Source organism: Diachasma alloeum, unplaced genomic scaffold (genome assembly GCF_001412515.2).
Source record: "Diachasma alloeum isolate Michigan unplaced genomic scaffold, Dall2.0 Dall_scaffold_00288, whole genome shotgun sequence".
Taxonomy (NCBI): Eukaryota; Metazoa; Arthropoda; class Insecta; order Hymenoptera; family Braconidae; genus Diachasma; species Diachasma alloeum.
Window position 1 is genome coordinate 471,068 of NW_021680427.1, and position 17,027 is coordinate 488,094.

Below are 17,027 nucleotides of genomic sequence, written 5' to 3' on the forward strand. Positions count from 1 at the left end.
TTCATTTCGGTACACCCCGTTTAACCCTAGTCTGGTCACCAAACGCGACCCTACGACTGAGGGATTCCCCGTCGTGTTATTTAGGTTCTAGCATTGCCAAATTCACTCTTCACTGCCTGGACGCGTTTAGCAAGTTTCCGGCAACGTCGCGTGATGGGCAATTTCATTTAACATCAGAAACAATAATTCGTCTGTTCGAAATAATTTGATTTCTTTAGGAATTTTGGGAAATATGTTGTTCTAAAGATTACTATAATTTTTTAGACACTTCAGTTGACAAAGTCAAACTTTTTTGAATTTTTCCGGTTAGCCAATCAATTGTAATTTAAAAAAACGACCGGCGGCGGGGTTTCCCTCATAGGGTGACCAATCTAGGGTTAAAATTTAATCTCCTGCAGATGTCACTATCCTGGCAAACCTCTTTAAATGATCTTCAAATGACTCCATTAAGTTTGGAAGACATACCATAACATGGAATGCTAACTCTACGGATCCAAATATTTATTCAGTTATGTTCTACTCTACCATTCATTAATAGTCAGAAACCTCGTTCACAGTGAATTAATCGTAACAGTGTATTAATACCTCAGGTAGTTTATCTTCCATTGAGGAGAATTATTTTTTAAAAGTTTCACGAGATCCATGGGATGAGAATATTGAATTATTGAAATCTCAATTCTCGTAATTTTGGCGTCAGCTCTTATCCGCGAATTTCATTAAAAAATTGGAGTCCACGCCAAACTTCGTATCGGTGAGCCAGAAGTTTTCGCGGAGAACTTTTTTTTTGTCGTGGAGAATATGAACAGAGAAAGGACGGCTATGACCGATGAAACTTTGAACCGCTTAATTGATGCGGCAAACTGCAATAATCAATACCTGCTGTAAGATCTCAAATACTTCGAATCTCTGAGTGATCGGGTGATCTTAATGTGAAATTCGTTCCTGACCATTACCAATTGACCTTTCTGAATCGTTGGGCACCGCGCTAATAAAAGTTTCACAACACTGTTGAAAAAATTTGGATTAATTTTCCAGAGAAAGACCTTGAATTCAATTTAAGGGGTAAGTCAATAGAATTTCAAGTTTCTCTGAGAAGTCAGGGAAAATCCCAATTCTCTAGCGGCAGCGAGACGGAAATTCTAGAATTTACATGAATTTTCAAGTGAAAGTGAATATTTAGGGGAGACCGGGACAAAGCGGGATAGCCGGGGCATAAAGGGGTACATAAAAAAGGCCGAAATTGAGAAATTCAAGGGTTCGACGAGGGGTCGATCAGGGATCAATGAAAAGTAAAAAAAACTCAACACACTCGAATACTAAAGGAAAATGTTAAAAAAATGAAAGAACTCTGGAAATTCTTTCAATTCTTTCAATCACCGAGATGAGCCGGCATAGTGGGTATTTGGATTGAAACTGAGTTCTTACAATGATCTAGAATTAGTTAGAAAACATTTACTAAACCCATCCCCTGCCGGTAGATAACGACGGAAAAAATAAATAATGAGAAGAATGGAATCCCACTTACTGTACAGTATATACTCTCTGTTTACTGATGTAACCGGCATTTTTGCTACTGAAGCAAGAGAATCAAAACAATCAATTAGAAATATTAGGATTTCCCTTCGTAAAATTGAGATGAACAAGACAAATCTAATAAATAAACTCGAAAATTTCAATTTGTAGAAAAAAAAATTAAGGAAAAAATGGATTTTTAAGAAAAAATGAATAATGTCATTTGTTCCTCCAATGATCTCGGTGACGAATGGGGCAGCTTGTCATCGCGATATTGAACAAACAAAATTACTTTGACGAATAACGAAAATTTTTTAAAATGTATAGAAAGTCGTTACAATGTATTCTTCTGTTGATGAATATGAAATTAAAGAAAAATAATTCTCTCAATGTGAAATACTTTGCTGAATCATTCAGACTATCGTTTCTGAACAGAAGCTCGGGAATCATAACAATTTTAAAACTTCTATTTCAACGGGAAATTCCGAAATAGGAATCGAATGATTCAAATGGCGTGTCACATGACAATGCGATGTTTTTAGATAATATTTGCATGTGTTCCGAATTCAAAAACTAAGTCAATAATTCGGTCAATATGAAAAGTGTATTGAACCTCCAATTTTGTTCACATAGTACATTCTGAAAAAAAATATGATTGGGAATATTTTCACATGCCATATTTACTGCAAAGTCCCAAATGCCTTACATATTTGTATTTAAAAAATCACCTGATGATCTCAATGTGAGATACTTTGCTGCATCATTCAGACTTTCGCTTTTCAGTAGAATCTCGAAAATTACAATAATTTCAATACTTGAATACACTACGAATGCCTCGAATGTTTCAAATGTCATATCACATGAGGATCTGACGTATTTAGATAATAAGATTTGTATGTGTTCCTATTTCAAGAATTAGGTCAATAATTCGGTAAATATCAAAAGTTTATTAAACCTCCAATTTTGTTCACCTAGTGATATTTTGAACAAATTTATGATTGAAAATATCCACCATTTAGCTTCTAAACGAAAGCTTTGCGAGCATAAAAATTTCAATGCATTCATTTCAACTAGAAATGGCTAAAAGAAATTGAATGACTCAAACGTCGTGTCATATGAAGATGCATTTTTTTCAGAAAATGTCAGTGTGGATGTATGTCAAGAAGTAGGTTAATAACTCCGTCAGTATCAAATAGTAGATAAAACATTCAAGTTAGTCTTCCTGGAGAACTTCAGTACAAATTTATGATTGAAAATATTCAACTTAGTTCAACCGATGGAATAAAAAAATAATCCTGCGCCGCAAAAATTATCTGACACGAAATAAAATGATATGCTCTTAGTTTAAAAAGCACAATGAAGCTTACAAGTCCGTACTCAAAAGCATTTAGAAAGAAATCAACCTTGTTGAATTAATGAATGAATTTTCTAATGATTTCATTTTCAAATCAAATTATTAGAAAATCGATTCGATGCAAGATTTTTTAATAACGAATTCCAGTAGAAATGATAGGGGAGCATGGGGCAAAATGAAACACGGGGCAAAATGAAACAGTGGGAAAATTTCGTCATCTAAAGGAGATAGGACATTTTTGAAAAGAACCTTTTTTGTAGCTTGTAAAATTCTCTACAAAAAAGTTCTCATGAAAATCCTCCTATCTCCCTTAGATCACAAGATTTTCTTGCTGTTTCATTGTGCCCCGTGTTTCATTTTGCCCCGACGTCCCCTACTTGATAAAATTTTCGTATTTTGTGGTTGGAAAAATGTTTAGTTCGCTGTAATAATTGATTAAAATGGCTCAATCACTACTTACTTTTTACTCATTGTTTATTTCACGCCGCTCTCCTCTACCCTATGCGTCAGAGGTTCATTTGTCCTCATCGATTCTTGGATGCGAGAAAATGTCTAATTAGTGTACTTCTGTGTAAATTCATTACGATGAAAACTTGAAAACATTCAAGCTTAAACATTAGCTTAATTGATTTAATAAATAAATAATCCTGCACCAAAAAAACTATTCATCGCGAAAGAAAATGATATTCTCTTAGCTGAAAAAGCATAATGAAGGTTAAAAAACCCGTAATCAAAACCATTTAGAAAGAAATGAATCTCATTAATTAATTTTTAACGGAATTTATTGCAAGAAAATTACAAACAACAAAAAAAAAATTTTTCTTACAATAGGCCATCGCCCGAGGGCCTTCAGCCAAGTGTTTTCATAAGTACATAGTATACAGTAATAATTTGTTGGTGTAAATAGAGTATAATGAGGTGAAGATGGTACATTGAATGGTTCGGGTGAATGAATGAAGATATATATAAGGTAATTGTTTATTTATTCCGACACTTCTTCTTCCCCGATGTTATCATCCGATTGATCTCTACGGATGGATTGTAGATTTTCGAGGAGGGTGAGGGGCGGATATTTAAATCGAGAACTAGTGTTGGGGTTGCGCTTGTGGCAAAGGTCGAGAATATCGTCCAGCTTATTTCTTACAAAATTGGATGTTAATTGTTTTAATCTATCGTGGATGGGTTCGATTTTGGTGCGTTCGTAAAGGAGGGAGTTTGATGGGTTGTGGAGGGGATTGTCGGGATGGCGAATTTTTGTCATTTTGCGAAGCGTTGTCCTTTCAGCAACACCGATGGTCTGTTGTGTTGCAGGCCTGGCGAATAGGAGGAGGGGGTGAGCATAATCTAGAATTGGTCGGCAAATGGCCTTATAAATTTTAACGACATGATTTGTATTTAGTCCTTTGTTTTTATAAGTAAGGCCTCGAAACTTGGAACCTCTGGCAATGCATTTTTTCTTCACAATACTGACATGAGCTCTGAAGTTGAGGTTGTAGTCTACTTCAATACCCAGGTATCTAGTGTGAGGGGCTGGAAGGATTTGGGTATTTTGGAGAGTGATATGGGAGTTGGATTTTTGAGGGTTTAGATAAAACTGAAGGTATTGGGATTTGGAGGGGTTGAGTTTTAATCGCCACTTGTTGAACCATTTCTGAATCACGTCTGTGAGGTCTTGGAGGTTTTTGGTTGCTGCCTCCCAGGTTTTTCCATGCCCAATTAGCGCAGTGTCATCGGCGAATTGAACCAGGTAGGTGAGTGGGTTGGGGGATAGGAAGGGATTGGCGAGGATGTCGTAACAGAAGACGTTGTATAATAGTGGGGAGAGGGGGGAACCTTGAGGGACTCCTTGTTGGGGGTGGAATTCTTGAGAGTGTGAGTTTTTTATTCTTATGGAGAGTTTTCTATTAAAAAGGAATTGTTGAATAATTTTGATGAGATATGGAGCGGTGTTCAATTCATTTAGTTTGAAGAGGAGACCTTTATGCCATGCACTGTCAAAGGCTTTCTGAACGTCAAGAAACAATGTGTTTGATTTGAGATTATTGTGTTTGGCGGCCTGGATATTCGATATAAGGATTGTGAGGGGAGGAGAGTGGATTTTTCTTCCCTAAATCCAAACTGGAAAATTGGGATTTTGTCAGAGGTGGAGGAGTTTAGGCGTTCTTTTATGATTTTTTCAAAAATATGGCCCAGGGAAGGAAAGAGAGTGATGGGTCTATAACTATCGACTTGGTAATGAATCTTATTGAATTGAATGAATTTTCTAATAACTTCATTTTCTGATCAAATCAAATTATTAGAAAATCTATGCGATGCTTGATTTTTCAATAACGAAATTCCAGCAGAAATGATATTTTATAAAATTTTCGAGAACTTAGAACGAAACATTTAGACAAAAATTTTCAACAGTGTTTAAAAAAATGTTTAATTCGCTAATTAATTAATGAAAACTGCTCAATTACCGCTTACATTTTATTCATTGTCCATTTCACACCGCTCTCCCCTACCCTAGACACCACAGGTTGATTTGTCCTCATCGATTGTTGTATGTGAGAAAATTTCAACCCCCAGAACGTCTGCAAAAATTTATGCTCGAAAACATTCAACTTAGCTCAACCGAATTAATAAACCAATAGCGGCGCAGTAAAACGGTTCAAATCGATTCAGCTCTTAGCTGAGTTTTCGAGGAATATCTCCGAATCTAAGGGAGATAACAAAATTTTCATAATGACCTTTTTTGTAGAGCGAATTGAGGGATATTCATTGAAAACTGTCTAAAAGTCAAAATAAACTTGAACCGTTGTGGCGCATCGCTACTAAAATAAATAATTCTGTATCACAAAAATTATACATCACGAAAAAAAATCATACGCTCTTAGTTTAAAAAGCACGATGAAGCTTGAAAAACCCCGCACTGAAAAGGTTCTGGGAAGAAATGAACCGGAATGAATGCAGAATAAATTGTTTCAGCTACGAGATGAAAAGGAGCTGGGAAGAGAATCAAAGAGAGCTACTGTTTTGCCAGACGGGCCCGTCGGGGACACACCAGCACCGCCGTCAGCGTCCATTGGTGGTGACAGCTGGGTCTGGCTGACGGCTGACACTCGCGTTCCAGTACGTATATCCATTATCCCATTTTTCCTCATTTCTCTGCAAATACTTTTCCATTACCCGTTCATTATCATTTCTTATTTATCCCTACCGCTTAATCCACAAGAGCGTGAGCTATACATATCACAACTATACATTTATAATGAGTGCCGAGCTACGGCTGAGCGGAGGCTGGTTATACTCCAATTCCACGGGAATTAAGGACTTAACATATTCTGATGGAAAATATTCCGTCTGGCTGTTAATTTTTCTGTGGCCTTTCAATTCTATAATGCCAGCTTTCATGAGGGGAAGATACAAATGTGAACTTTTTGCGCTGATGAATACGAAATTGCAGACAGTTTCGTGGTACGAAGGGAAATTCAATTGCACGGAGAGAAGGATCTGTTGAAAATTAACTCGAAAGGCATTAGCTTATCAAGATTTTCGGCCAGAACTTTAGTAAAAAATGCAACGACTTGTTCTTCAAGTTACTTTACTGTTATAAATATTTAAAGATTATTGAAGCTGTAAATAATTTCTAGAAAGCCCGATTATGCTTGGAAATGTTTTTTTTTCTCAATTGAATGACCGTTTTGATTTTCTGTGGAAAAAAATATTGGAAAATTAGGATTTAAGGATCTCTAGGGACTTTGGTGATTTCCGAATCATTTGTTCAAATAACTTTTTTATTAAATTCGACAAAAATCTGAAGCTTGCCCGTGTTTTTAAGAACGATTTGATTTATCACCTACTAGTTTTTCTTCAATAGCTCACTATTTTTTGGGTGCAGTGGGAATTTTCCAATTGAGAATGGGGTCATGCACGAACAAATTTAATAGGAAACCCTATCAAATTCGTTAGAAAATTCTATTGAATTTCTATTAAATTTTATATTAGTTTTTGACTGATTCTATTGACATGTTCAATAGAAAAAATTCAATAGAAAAAGTTAACAGAATTCGATTTTTCTATATGTGAAATATGGGCCAATTCAATATATTTTTCAAATTTATAAAGAATATATTTGAAAAAATATATACAACATATATTTTACATTTTTTAATATAAATTGGACCAATTTAAGATATTTTTAAATATATTTTTTTTAATATAAATTTTTCCGTGTGGGTTCTCCTATGGATTTTCCTATTTCTTTCATTATTTTGAATTTTTACACGAAACACCTCAACACATAACCCCGAGACAAATGCGCAATTACAAAATGCTCCAGCTATCCTCGGTGAGATAAAATGTAAAAATATTATACATTGATATGCGTCGAAAAGGGATTGCAGAGTACAGCTTTGTATGAATAATATATGGCGTAATAATGGTAAAGACAATGGTGGGAATTAAAGAGAAAAAAGAAGGGAAGGGATAAGCGAAGAGGATTAGATATCCCCGTGATCCTACTGCTACCCGTTTATTACCATTCTCCCATTGTCTTCGCGTTTATACTAGAGTGAACGAGAGCCTCGCGGGTCAAGCGTGAATTTCTCGATAAAATCCAGTCGTACTGTTGAGGGAATTATACTGGACTCCCCCCAAAAAAATGATAAACCTTTTGAACTTTCACAGAATAAAAATTAAAAGTTGTGTAATAACGAAAGCGTACTGACCAACAGAGCAGTAACTTTTGTCACTCTAGTGATAGAGATTTTTGTTGTAATTTCCTGTACACTTTTTGTAAAATTTTTTCGATCAATAACAAGATCAACGAAATTTCCATATAAATTATTCGTTGTTAAAAATTTCAAGATTTTTCACTTGAAATTTCAAGCGTAATTTTCTATCAGTGTCGAAAGAAATCTCTCATTATTGCGACAAATAAAAGGAACTTCAATTCTAGAGAAGTTTAATTTCTTCCAATCAAATGTATCTCAAGAAGAGATAGCTGGTACTCGCCACGAAATCATGTTTATATGAAAATTAACAACCAAATGATGATTGGTTGAAATAAAGTGCTCTTGACAAAACTAATTTTTTCTGTCAAGGTAAAATATGCCCCATTCAGGTATTTTTTTCCTTCCAATTTTCATTATCTTGTTTTCCCACAGTCTCCTTTTCATTTCGCGTTTACTTTATACTTTTCTATAAAATTTTATCTCGATGATAAAGCTTCGAAACCCTTGATAATCCATTTTCATCAGAATGTACCTGTAGTCGTAAAAACACCCTCCACTTTTTTCCACTTTTCAAACGCACTTCATTTTTACCTCACAAGAACTAGGCGACGGAACAACCGCAGGGCACTACTCGCTAAGATTTTCAGTAGTATAAGAGTGCACTTGTGAAAGAGTGTTGAGAGAGTTGCCGCCTTTAAAGCGATTGGTTTTAAATATTTATACGTCGGTGGCCTCGGCTTATTAATTATTAATGAACATAACTCCGTTATCTGTATATTCTCTTCTAACAGCTTTTCGATATATTTTTAATATCATATGCATGATTATCGACGCAACACAGGCATTTTTCTTTCCTCCGGTTAAAGATTTGTGGCTTTTGAAGTTGAAAATATTTTTCTTGAGGTTATGCAAATATTTTGGTCACTCTTTTTGCGTTGGATATTTTTTAACTTTTTTGTGATTAAAAATGAGAGCTTCGAGTTCAGCCCAACCGACCCTCGGTTACCGAGTATTTTGCGAAAACTTTATTATTCGAATTTTGGAAATTTAATTTTGACTCTCCATTTTGAACAGTCAAGAAACATGTTAAAATAAAAACAAAAGCAACATGTTAAAAATCTGAAAGAAATAAATCATTGTTAGATTAATTTTTACCATGTTATTTTATTTTATTTTCTTTCCAGATTACAGATNTTTTATTTCGCATGACTTGCGAGCGCGTGTTGCCTCGTTGATCGCCGCGCCACCTCCTCCTTATTTTCTTTCCATTTTACCCTTCGCAATTAGATTAATTTAATTTTATTCATTCTTATTGTTATTATACATATTTTTGCTCCTTAATTCACAAGTTACAGCACTGAATGAAGAGGATTTCCCCATAAATCACGTGAAAATACAAATCGACAAACAATTTTCAATAATCATACCTAAAATTTTTCATTTCTTTCTTCTTCTTTAAATTAATTAGTACCAATGATCTGAAAATTTGAACGAATATGAACATTTTAGATGCTTTTGATCTTATTTCAATGGAACCGAAGAAGGAAATTGCAAAGAGAAAACGGTCGTCATCAATCAGTAACAATAAAATGAAAAAATCTATTTTTTTGTCTTCGAAATTTTTCAAATTTTTTTTCTTCTTAAAAAATGAAGGGAGATCAATATTTTTAATTTCTGTGATCGTATTCCGTTCACAGAAACAGGAAATACGGAAAATGTAGGGAAGGAAAATCAGAAATAAATTTTTAAAATCGATATTTTAATTTTGAAAATTTCAAAACGTTGTTTTTTAATAATGAAGAAAAACCAGTGTATTTTCTTTCTATTATCTATTTCTGATGGAAGAAAGTGAAAAGAGGAAGAGAAACGAGATCAACAGGAAAACAGAATTTTTAATTTTTGAATGTCTGGAAAATTTTAAAATTGATATAGGTATTTTTTCGAATAATGAACCAATGCCCATAAATTCAATTCCTAGCCTCACATTTTCATAGAATACATAAAAAAATTGCAAAGAATTCAAATCGGCGATGAAAAATTTTATCGGATTATTATCATGTAATTTTTAAAACATTCATAAGAATCTTTTTTCTTGCTGAATATCATCTGTTGAAATTGAACAAAATCCGTCGATTTCCAGAATCTAACCAGAAGTCGATTTCATGGCGGAAAAATATGATTTCCGCTTGGATGAAGGCCCTCAGGCGATAGACAGTTGCTATTTCTTTCATGGATTAGCAAAGATTTTCGTGAAAAAGACAATAAAAATAGATGAAACGAGATTTCCGGAAGTTTTCCCAATCTCCATTATTCATTTGTGAGAAAAAAATTGAAAAAAAAAATGAACATGATTCTCATTGGTTGTATTGCTTTTTATAATGAGAACGATTATTAATATTGGATTATGTGTAGGAATACTCAATAAAAACACATTAGTTTTATTCTTCAAAGTAAAACTCTTTAATGATCGCACGCAGAAGGTATATCTTTCTCCAACGAAGTCTCTAGGACGACTAACTAAAAGTCATGAGAGTTTTCACTCTCTGGACCCATTTGACAAAAGGCCCTTGTTTCAATTTTCTTCAGCCTCTCCTTTGTGACTCACCATGAGGACTGTTTTTCTTCACGTCTCTATTTTCTAAGAAAAGCCATAAATGTCACCCTGAGTGTTTGGGTGGAAAAGAGAAAATGTTTAACTAAACTAAGAAATTAATTTTTGTATTCAGGCATGAATTCCAACAATTAACAATTTATTGAAAGAAGGAATATCGAATGGGACCGGAAAAAGGGCATCAAAGCCCTGACTGCTTGCGCTAGTTATTATAAAATATCTAGGAAATATTACAAAATATCTAGGCCCGGTTGCACCAGCTCCGGGTAACGAAAACGTTAGATAAGAAAAAAAGTAAATTTGGATGTTCCTTGGATTATTTTACCCGGGAGAGTATCTCAAATTTATCCCAGGAGCAAAAAATAAAATTTAATCCCAAGGTTAAATCAGTGTTAATTCAAATGCGGCTACAGGATAAATAAAAAATTATTCTTCGGGTCAAATATTGAAAAATTATGACCCCTGCGATATAATTGATTCCGAGGATGAATTTCACCCTGGGGTTTATTTGGATAACGGGGCTTGGTGCAACCGGGCCTTAATATTTCTTCATAACTCTTTTCGTTCAGGGGTTATGTAGAATTGATAAACCAAGGAATTAGGGAAAACTGAGCTCCATGCAAGTTTCCCATCAATGAAATAAAAAAGTTATTCAAGTAAATTGAAAGAATGAATTGAAACTGAACTTAAAAAAATAAAAATTAAAAGAAAAGTTAATAATATTTCGGAAAATGCTCATAGTCCTTTTTAATTTTCATTCAATTTATTTGTTTTCAACAAAAAAAGTTATTTTGAGCAAAGAACAATCTCTTAATTCCGGAGAGTTGCTTCCTCGCACCATCCGAAGTGTTTGAGAAAATCCTGGTGAAGGATCGATAAGTACGTGGAGAGTTGAAATATCGGGAGATTGATATACCGTTGCATCTCTTTCCATCTCGTTTCGGTATGTTTATTCTATTTTCCGTGTGCACTGCCTGGGAATAACACCACCTTCCATTTTCCTGATATTTTCCTCTCCGCTTACTACTGACATCAGACACCGTCACCACTACTGGATATTTTGACGTGATATTGATATTGATCGTTTACATAAAATGATTCGTCTGCTTTTGCGTGGAAGGGAAAGACTGTTTTCGGTTAAATGAGAAAAAATTTGGAAAACTCCTAGGTGAATTAACTGAGAGTGCATTTAGTTGGTTATTTAGAGGCTTATGGGGCCTTATGGGATCATGTAAGACCTCCATAAGGGGGAGTAAACGTTTGAGAAATTTAGAAAAATTCAAGCATTACATCATACAACTCTTTTGCCGTTAACAGAAAGTTTCGACCCTCTGAATCGTTATGATATTTAAGGGGAGACTACTATGAGTTTTAAAAGTCGCGGGCTATTGGAATGAGATTTCTCATACATTGAAGCTCGATTATGTATGTCTAACAAGCAGTTGACCGGTCCTAAATTGCAGAAGGCATGTGACTGTCACTTTATGTGTTATTTTTTTTTTTTTTTTTTATTTCTACCAATTCTATTAGTAGTAACCTTCCGAATGGATCCATAGCAATTGCCTTTTTCAATTTATCTCCAAAACTTTGTGTAAACGGGTACATATATTTTGATTAACCTAGATAGAAGACGTCGAGACGAGTATTTTGAAAAAAAAAATGAAATCGATCAAGTAGTTTCTGAGATATTGACCAATATAGTTTTATACAAAAAGTTGAATATCTCTGGAACTACTGGGCCGATATCACTCAGCAAAAATACCAACCTTTGGTATTATGGGAGCTATATTGATACCAAATTTCAACCTTCTATCTCAATTTCTTGTCGAGTTATCGCGCGTACAAAGAATTTCGGGAAAAATGGAAAATCGACAATATTTCGAAAACTGTGTATGAACGGATATATATATATATTGATTGCTCTAGATAGAAGACATCGAGACGAGTATTTTGAAAAAAAACTGAAATCGGTCAAGTAGTTTTTGAGATATTGACCAATATAGTTTTCTTCAAAAAGTTGAATATCTCTGGAACTGCTGGATCGATCGGGCTGAAATTGTGCATGAAACTTGAGCTTAATAGTACCTAGTATGAATCAAAATTTCACGTCCATTTTCATGAATTTTCCCGTATTAATGTTATATTTTCTAAAAAGTGGTAACCCACAAACCGAACTATCAGGCCCGGATTGATTAGCTGTGTAGGAGTCGAATTTCAAATAGTATATTTCGATACAAGTGTGATGGGGTGGCAACGAGTGTGAAGTTGGCGGCCCGAGGCGAAGCCGAGGGCTGCCAATCACACGAGTTAAAACATCCCGTCGCACGTGTATCCGAACTATATTTTCATCACGCTGTGACGAAAAGTGAACTTTTCGGCACGCTCCGCGTGCCTAAAAGTTCAATTTCCGCCACATTGTGATGAAAAATATTGTTCGTAACTCGTGAAAAAATGTTTTTTAGCTCGTGGGATTATATCACTCGCCTTCGGCTCGTGATATAAACCTCCCACGAGCCAAAAAACACTTTTTTGCACTCGTTACGAAATATACTATTTTTGTTAGTGATGTTACGTTCAGCGAGTGCCGAACTGTGCCATTTTTTGTTTACTAGTAAACAAAAAGTCTTTTCGTTTACAACTTTCGACTTTTCGTTTACTAGTAAACGAAAAGGCACTTTTCGACACGGGCTGAACGTAGCAGCAGTGACAAAATAGTATATTTCGTAACGAGTGCAAAAAACATTTTTTCACGAGTTACGAACAATATTTTTCATCACAATGTGCCGGAAAGTGGACTTTTAGGCACGCGGAGCGTGCCGAAAAGTTCACTTTTCGTCATAGCGTGATGAAGTAGTATATTTCGTTACGAGTGCGGAAAAGTGTTTTTTCTCGTGGGATTATATCACTCGCCTTCGGCTCGTGCTATAAACCTCCCACGAGCCAAAAAACACTTTTCCCTCGAGTATCGAACGATATTTTTCATCACAATGTGTGGAAAAGGGACGTTTTAGGCACGCCAAGCGTGCCTAAAAAGATACTTTGTCGCACAGCGTGATGAAAAAAATAATTCGTAACTGTTATTGTACACATTTTTTCAAAAATTTTGAAAGAACAACGAAACTCTGTAGCTGAAAAATTGGAGGCCCTGGTATATTTTCAATTTTAAGCATCTGCGGAGCAAACGAACAATAAACAATTAATTTTTTGCAATAATTATTCGTTTTTAGACATAGACAATCAATCTTCAATGCATGAGAAATCTCACTCCAAGATCCCACGACTTTTAAAACTCATAGTAGTCTCCCCTTAACTGAGAGTGCATTTTATGTGGTCATATGGAGGCTTATGGGGGCTTATGGGATCATATAAGACCTCCATAAAGGAAAGTAAACATTTGAGAAATTGAAAAAAATTCAAGCATTACAACTCTTTTGGCGTTAAAAAAAAGTTTCGATCTTCAGAGTCGTTATGATATTTAAATTTCACTGATGATTCCCTCAATTCTGATTTCGACCAATCAGAGTGCAGTATTCTGGGTCACATGACACGCTTCGCACTGATAATTTTCCTGTAGCCTGTCAATTGTTTCCACGAATTTGACAGATATTCTTCACATTTTTGTGAGACTTGCCACGTAACCCCTAATGCATCGCGTTGACAATACTCCTGAATTAGGAATAATTTTTCTCAAGTTATTCTAAAATTTGGTTCATTGTTGTTTTGACATGAAAAATCTCGATATTTATAGTACATTAGAGCACTAGGGCACTAAGTTCGTTTTCGACGAATGTGAAGGTTACAGGCCGAGCCGAAGTCGAGGTCTGTATTCACATTCGTTGAAAACGAAGTTTGTGCCCGAGTGGTCTATAATATTTTATGTCTTGCAACCATAAACCGCGTTTGAACCGAGCGGAGCGAGGTTAGAAACGCGGTTTATCGTTCGCCGTGACATAAATGGATTTAATTCACTTGGATGTTTAATACGAGTTTTAAAGAATTTTGCGGTTGCCAGATCTTCCAATATTTATAACATTCACGGAAAAAAATATACTTGAATCAAGTTTATTTTATACTCCAATCAAGAATGATATAGGGAGAGTGGGGTAAAACGACCCCTTTTGATTTTTTCAAAAATGTTAACAGCTCATTCAATTTTAAATGAAATGAAATAATTTTTTTTCCGTGGAAATTACACTTCTTCCCCTTTAGAATGAGCCTAGACTGCACTCAATTAATGAATTTGTTTCTGAGTTATGAGTATCACAAAAAAGTCAAAAGGGGCCATTTTACCCCACTCTCCCTTACTTAAATCAATTATTTTCCGTGTTGGATCACTCACTTTTTATTTCTTATTAAAATATTTCCTTTTCCTTTTTATTAATCAATCCATTGGATTAAATATTTGAAAAGTTATATTATAACAGTTTTATCTAATTGATTCATTGATTCGTTTTTTTAACGCAATATTGAAAATCGAAATAAATATTAAAGTTGATTGAAATTTATAAAATATTTTTCTATTCGTTGTATGATTTATCAATAGTCTTGCTGTATTTTCTGTATTATTTGTCAATAGATACATGTAGGTTGGTTTTAAGATTGATTCTGATTAATTAGAAAAAGAACATGATTAACACCATATAAATTCACTTGAGTATTTTACACCACAAAATTACTTTGATTTAAATATTTTTTAGATTATTAGTGATTGGATGAGTCAAGATAATTCAATGTGGTTCAATTGGTTTGGATCTAACGCCTCGATGAGGATAATTAACATTAAATATTAGTATTGGATGGCAGAAATTTTGTGATGTGTGTTGGCATGCTGCTAGAGCAGAACTGCTCTCTAAATTTTATCAAACTTGGGACTCTCAGAGGGCCTCTTTGTTACCACATTTCGGGTATTTGCCATAGTTTCGGAGGGAGAAACGGAAGAGAGTTACCGTCAATGAGGGATTTGAAACTTCAGGATATATTCAAGTGTTACGCCAATTGCAATATTGTTATAAAACTCACAATTGGAGTTAACAGACTTATCGATTCATTATAAATTGAAGAGTTTAAATAGCAATTTTGAATAACTGATAAATTTCTTGGAAAATTAATAAATATTTTGTTTTAAAACGGAACAATCCTGAACATCGTACTCTACTCGGCCAAAGTCAGAATTGAAGAAATTATCCTCCGAACACCGCTCGACGTTCAAAATTCATCGGATATTTCCCTCAAGCTTCGCTGACAAGAATCGAGTGTATCAAGTTTTGCAAGAAAAATTCTGATTTTTAGCATTCAAAATTGGACACCTTCATTTCTTCACACATGGAGAGAAATATTCAATAAAAATTACGTATCTTTTCCGTAATTCCGAAATTTTACGGAACAGTCACGTAATTTTTGCCTAAAATCACGGAATTTTTCCAGAGCGTTCGCGGATAGAAATTTTCTAGAAAAATTCTAATACGAGTACTGAAAAAAATTACAATCCACCGGCTGTGAAAAATTCTAGTATTGTTAAGGAAAAATTTCTTGGTATTTCTGGTAAAATTTCTGGGGATTTCTGTGAAATTTTCACAGCAATACAGGGAAAAATTCACGTTTTTCCCAATAAAATTTCTAGTGCCGGCACTGGAATGTTTTCCTGGCCTCACTTTGTGCCTTTTTTCCCGTGTTAGCACTAGAATTATTCTAAAAAATTTCTCCGCGTGTTCTGTAATTTTTACCTGAATCTCCTGTGAAAAATTACGATTCCGTCACTTGAATTTTGAAGCTTAAAAAAAATATGTCATGAATTTTGAAGGTCGAGCGGTATTCGAAGCACAATTTCCTCAATTCTAATTTTGGCCGAACAGTAGTTCGAGTAGAAATTTGGTCAGGCGGGCCTTTGGGCAGGTAAGGCCTTTCCTGCCCAAATGCCCACTAGACCTGGCTAGGGTATGGCCGATCAGGATTTGAGGGGGACCATTTCATATTTGCCTTACCACTAAAATTTCAAAGTTGAAGCAGGCATACCTGATCATTCCCAAGTCAGGGCCTTTTGAGTGCACCGTGATAGAAAACAATTAAAGTCTGATCGGGCATGTCTGCAGAGAGAGAAAAATATAATTCTTCTGACTATATTTCATCACCATCGAATTATAGTCAAAAAGTCCTCAACAATTTTTCATGGGTTACGGTAACTATGGCCGGAGAAGTAATTACTACAATGGAATGTAGTCATTGCAACTATTTTATAGTTCTCATCAAGTTTAGTAGATACAGCCAAACTGATCCGGTAATGATCAGAACCGGGTGAGGCATGTACGTATGTGCCAAGAAAAATTTGTTTTCTAGGAATTTCGGAAGAATTCAGGGAGTTTCTAGAAATTTAGAGAGAAATCAAGAAGTTTCGATGTGACGATGAAGTCAAGGAATGTCTACTATTTGATCCTGTAATGAGTCTTGTGGTATTGGATCTTTACATAAATATAAATGAGTAAATAAATATATGAATAAACGGTGAATTTTATTCCCAAGTAGTAGATTGATCAGTTATCTCTAACTACATTGTTAGAAGAAAAAAAATCATATTTTACAGTTTTTCAAATTTAGCAACTCCGTTCTTGATGTTTAATATATTAGCTAAATTTAGAGATTTTTTCATTTCTCTATTTTCATGGGCGAAAACAAAAATTTAAACATGTATATGAAACAGATGAAGTCGGTGATGTGTATAGAGAGGTGACTGGATCATTCACGAATGGTCATCGTTGGAAGTATGATTTTTCCATAAGTAGATAATAATAGCTAACGATATTTGTCATGAAGTATGAGTGAGATTGGCCTTAAGGGG

The 17,027-nt window shown here is 34.7% G+C and overlaps 1 protein-coding gene across 1 annotated transcript in view; it reads left to right on the forward strand.

The window, feature by feature from the left end:
• The window catches only part of LOC107038799, a 97,383-nt gene that overhangs the window by 45,457 nt on the left and 34,899 nt on the right, over positions 1 to 17,027 (forward strand). Inside the window, exon 3 of the mRNA XM_015258082.2 lies at positions 5,837 to 5,980. Coding sequence (XP_015113568.1) covers positions 5,837 to 5,980 — 144 coding nt within the window. The remainder of the gene's footprint in view (positions 1 to 5,836; positions 5,981 to 17,027) is intronic.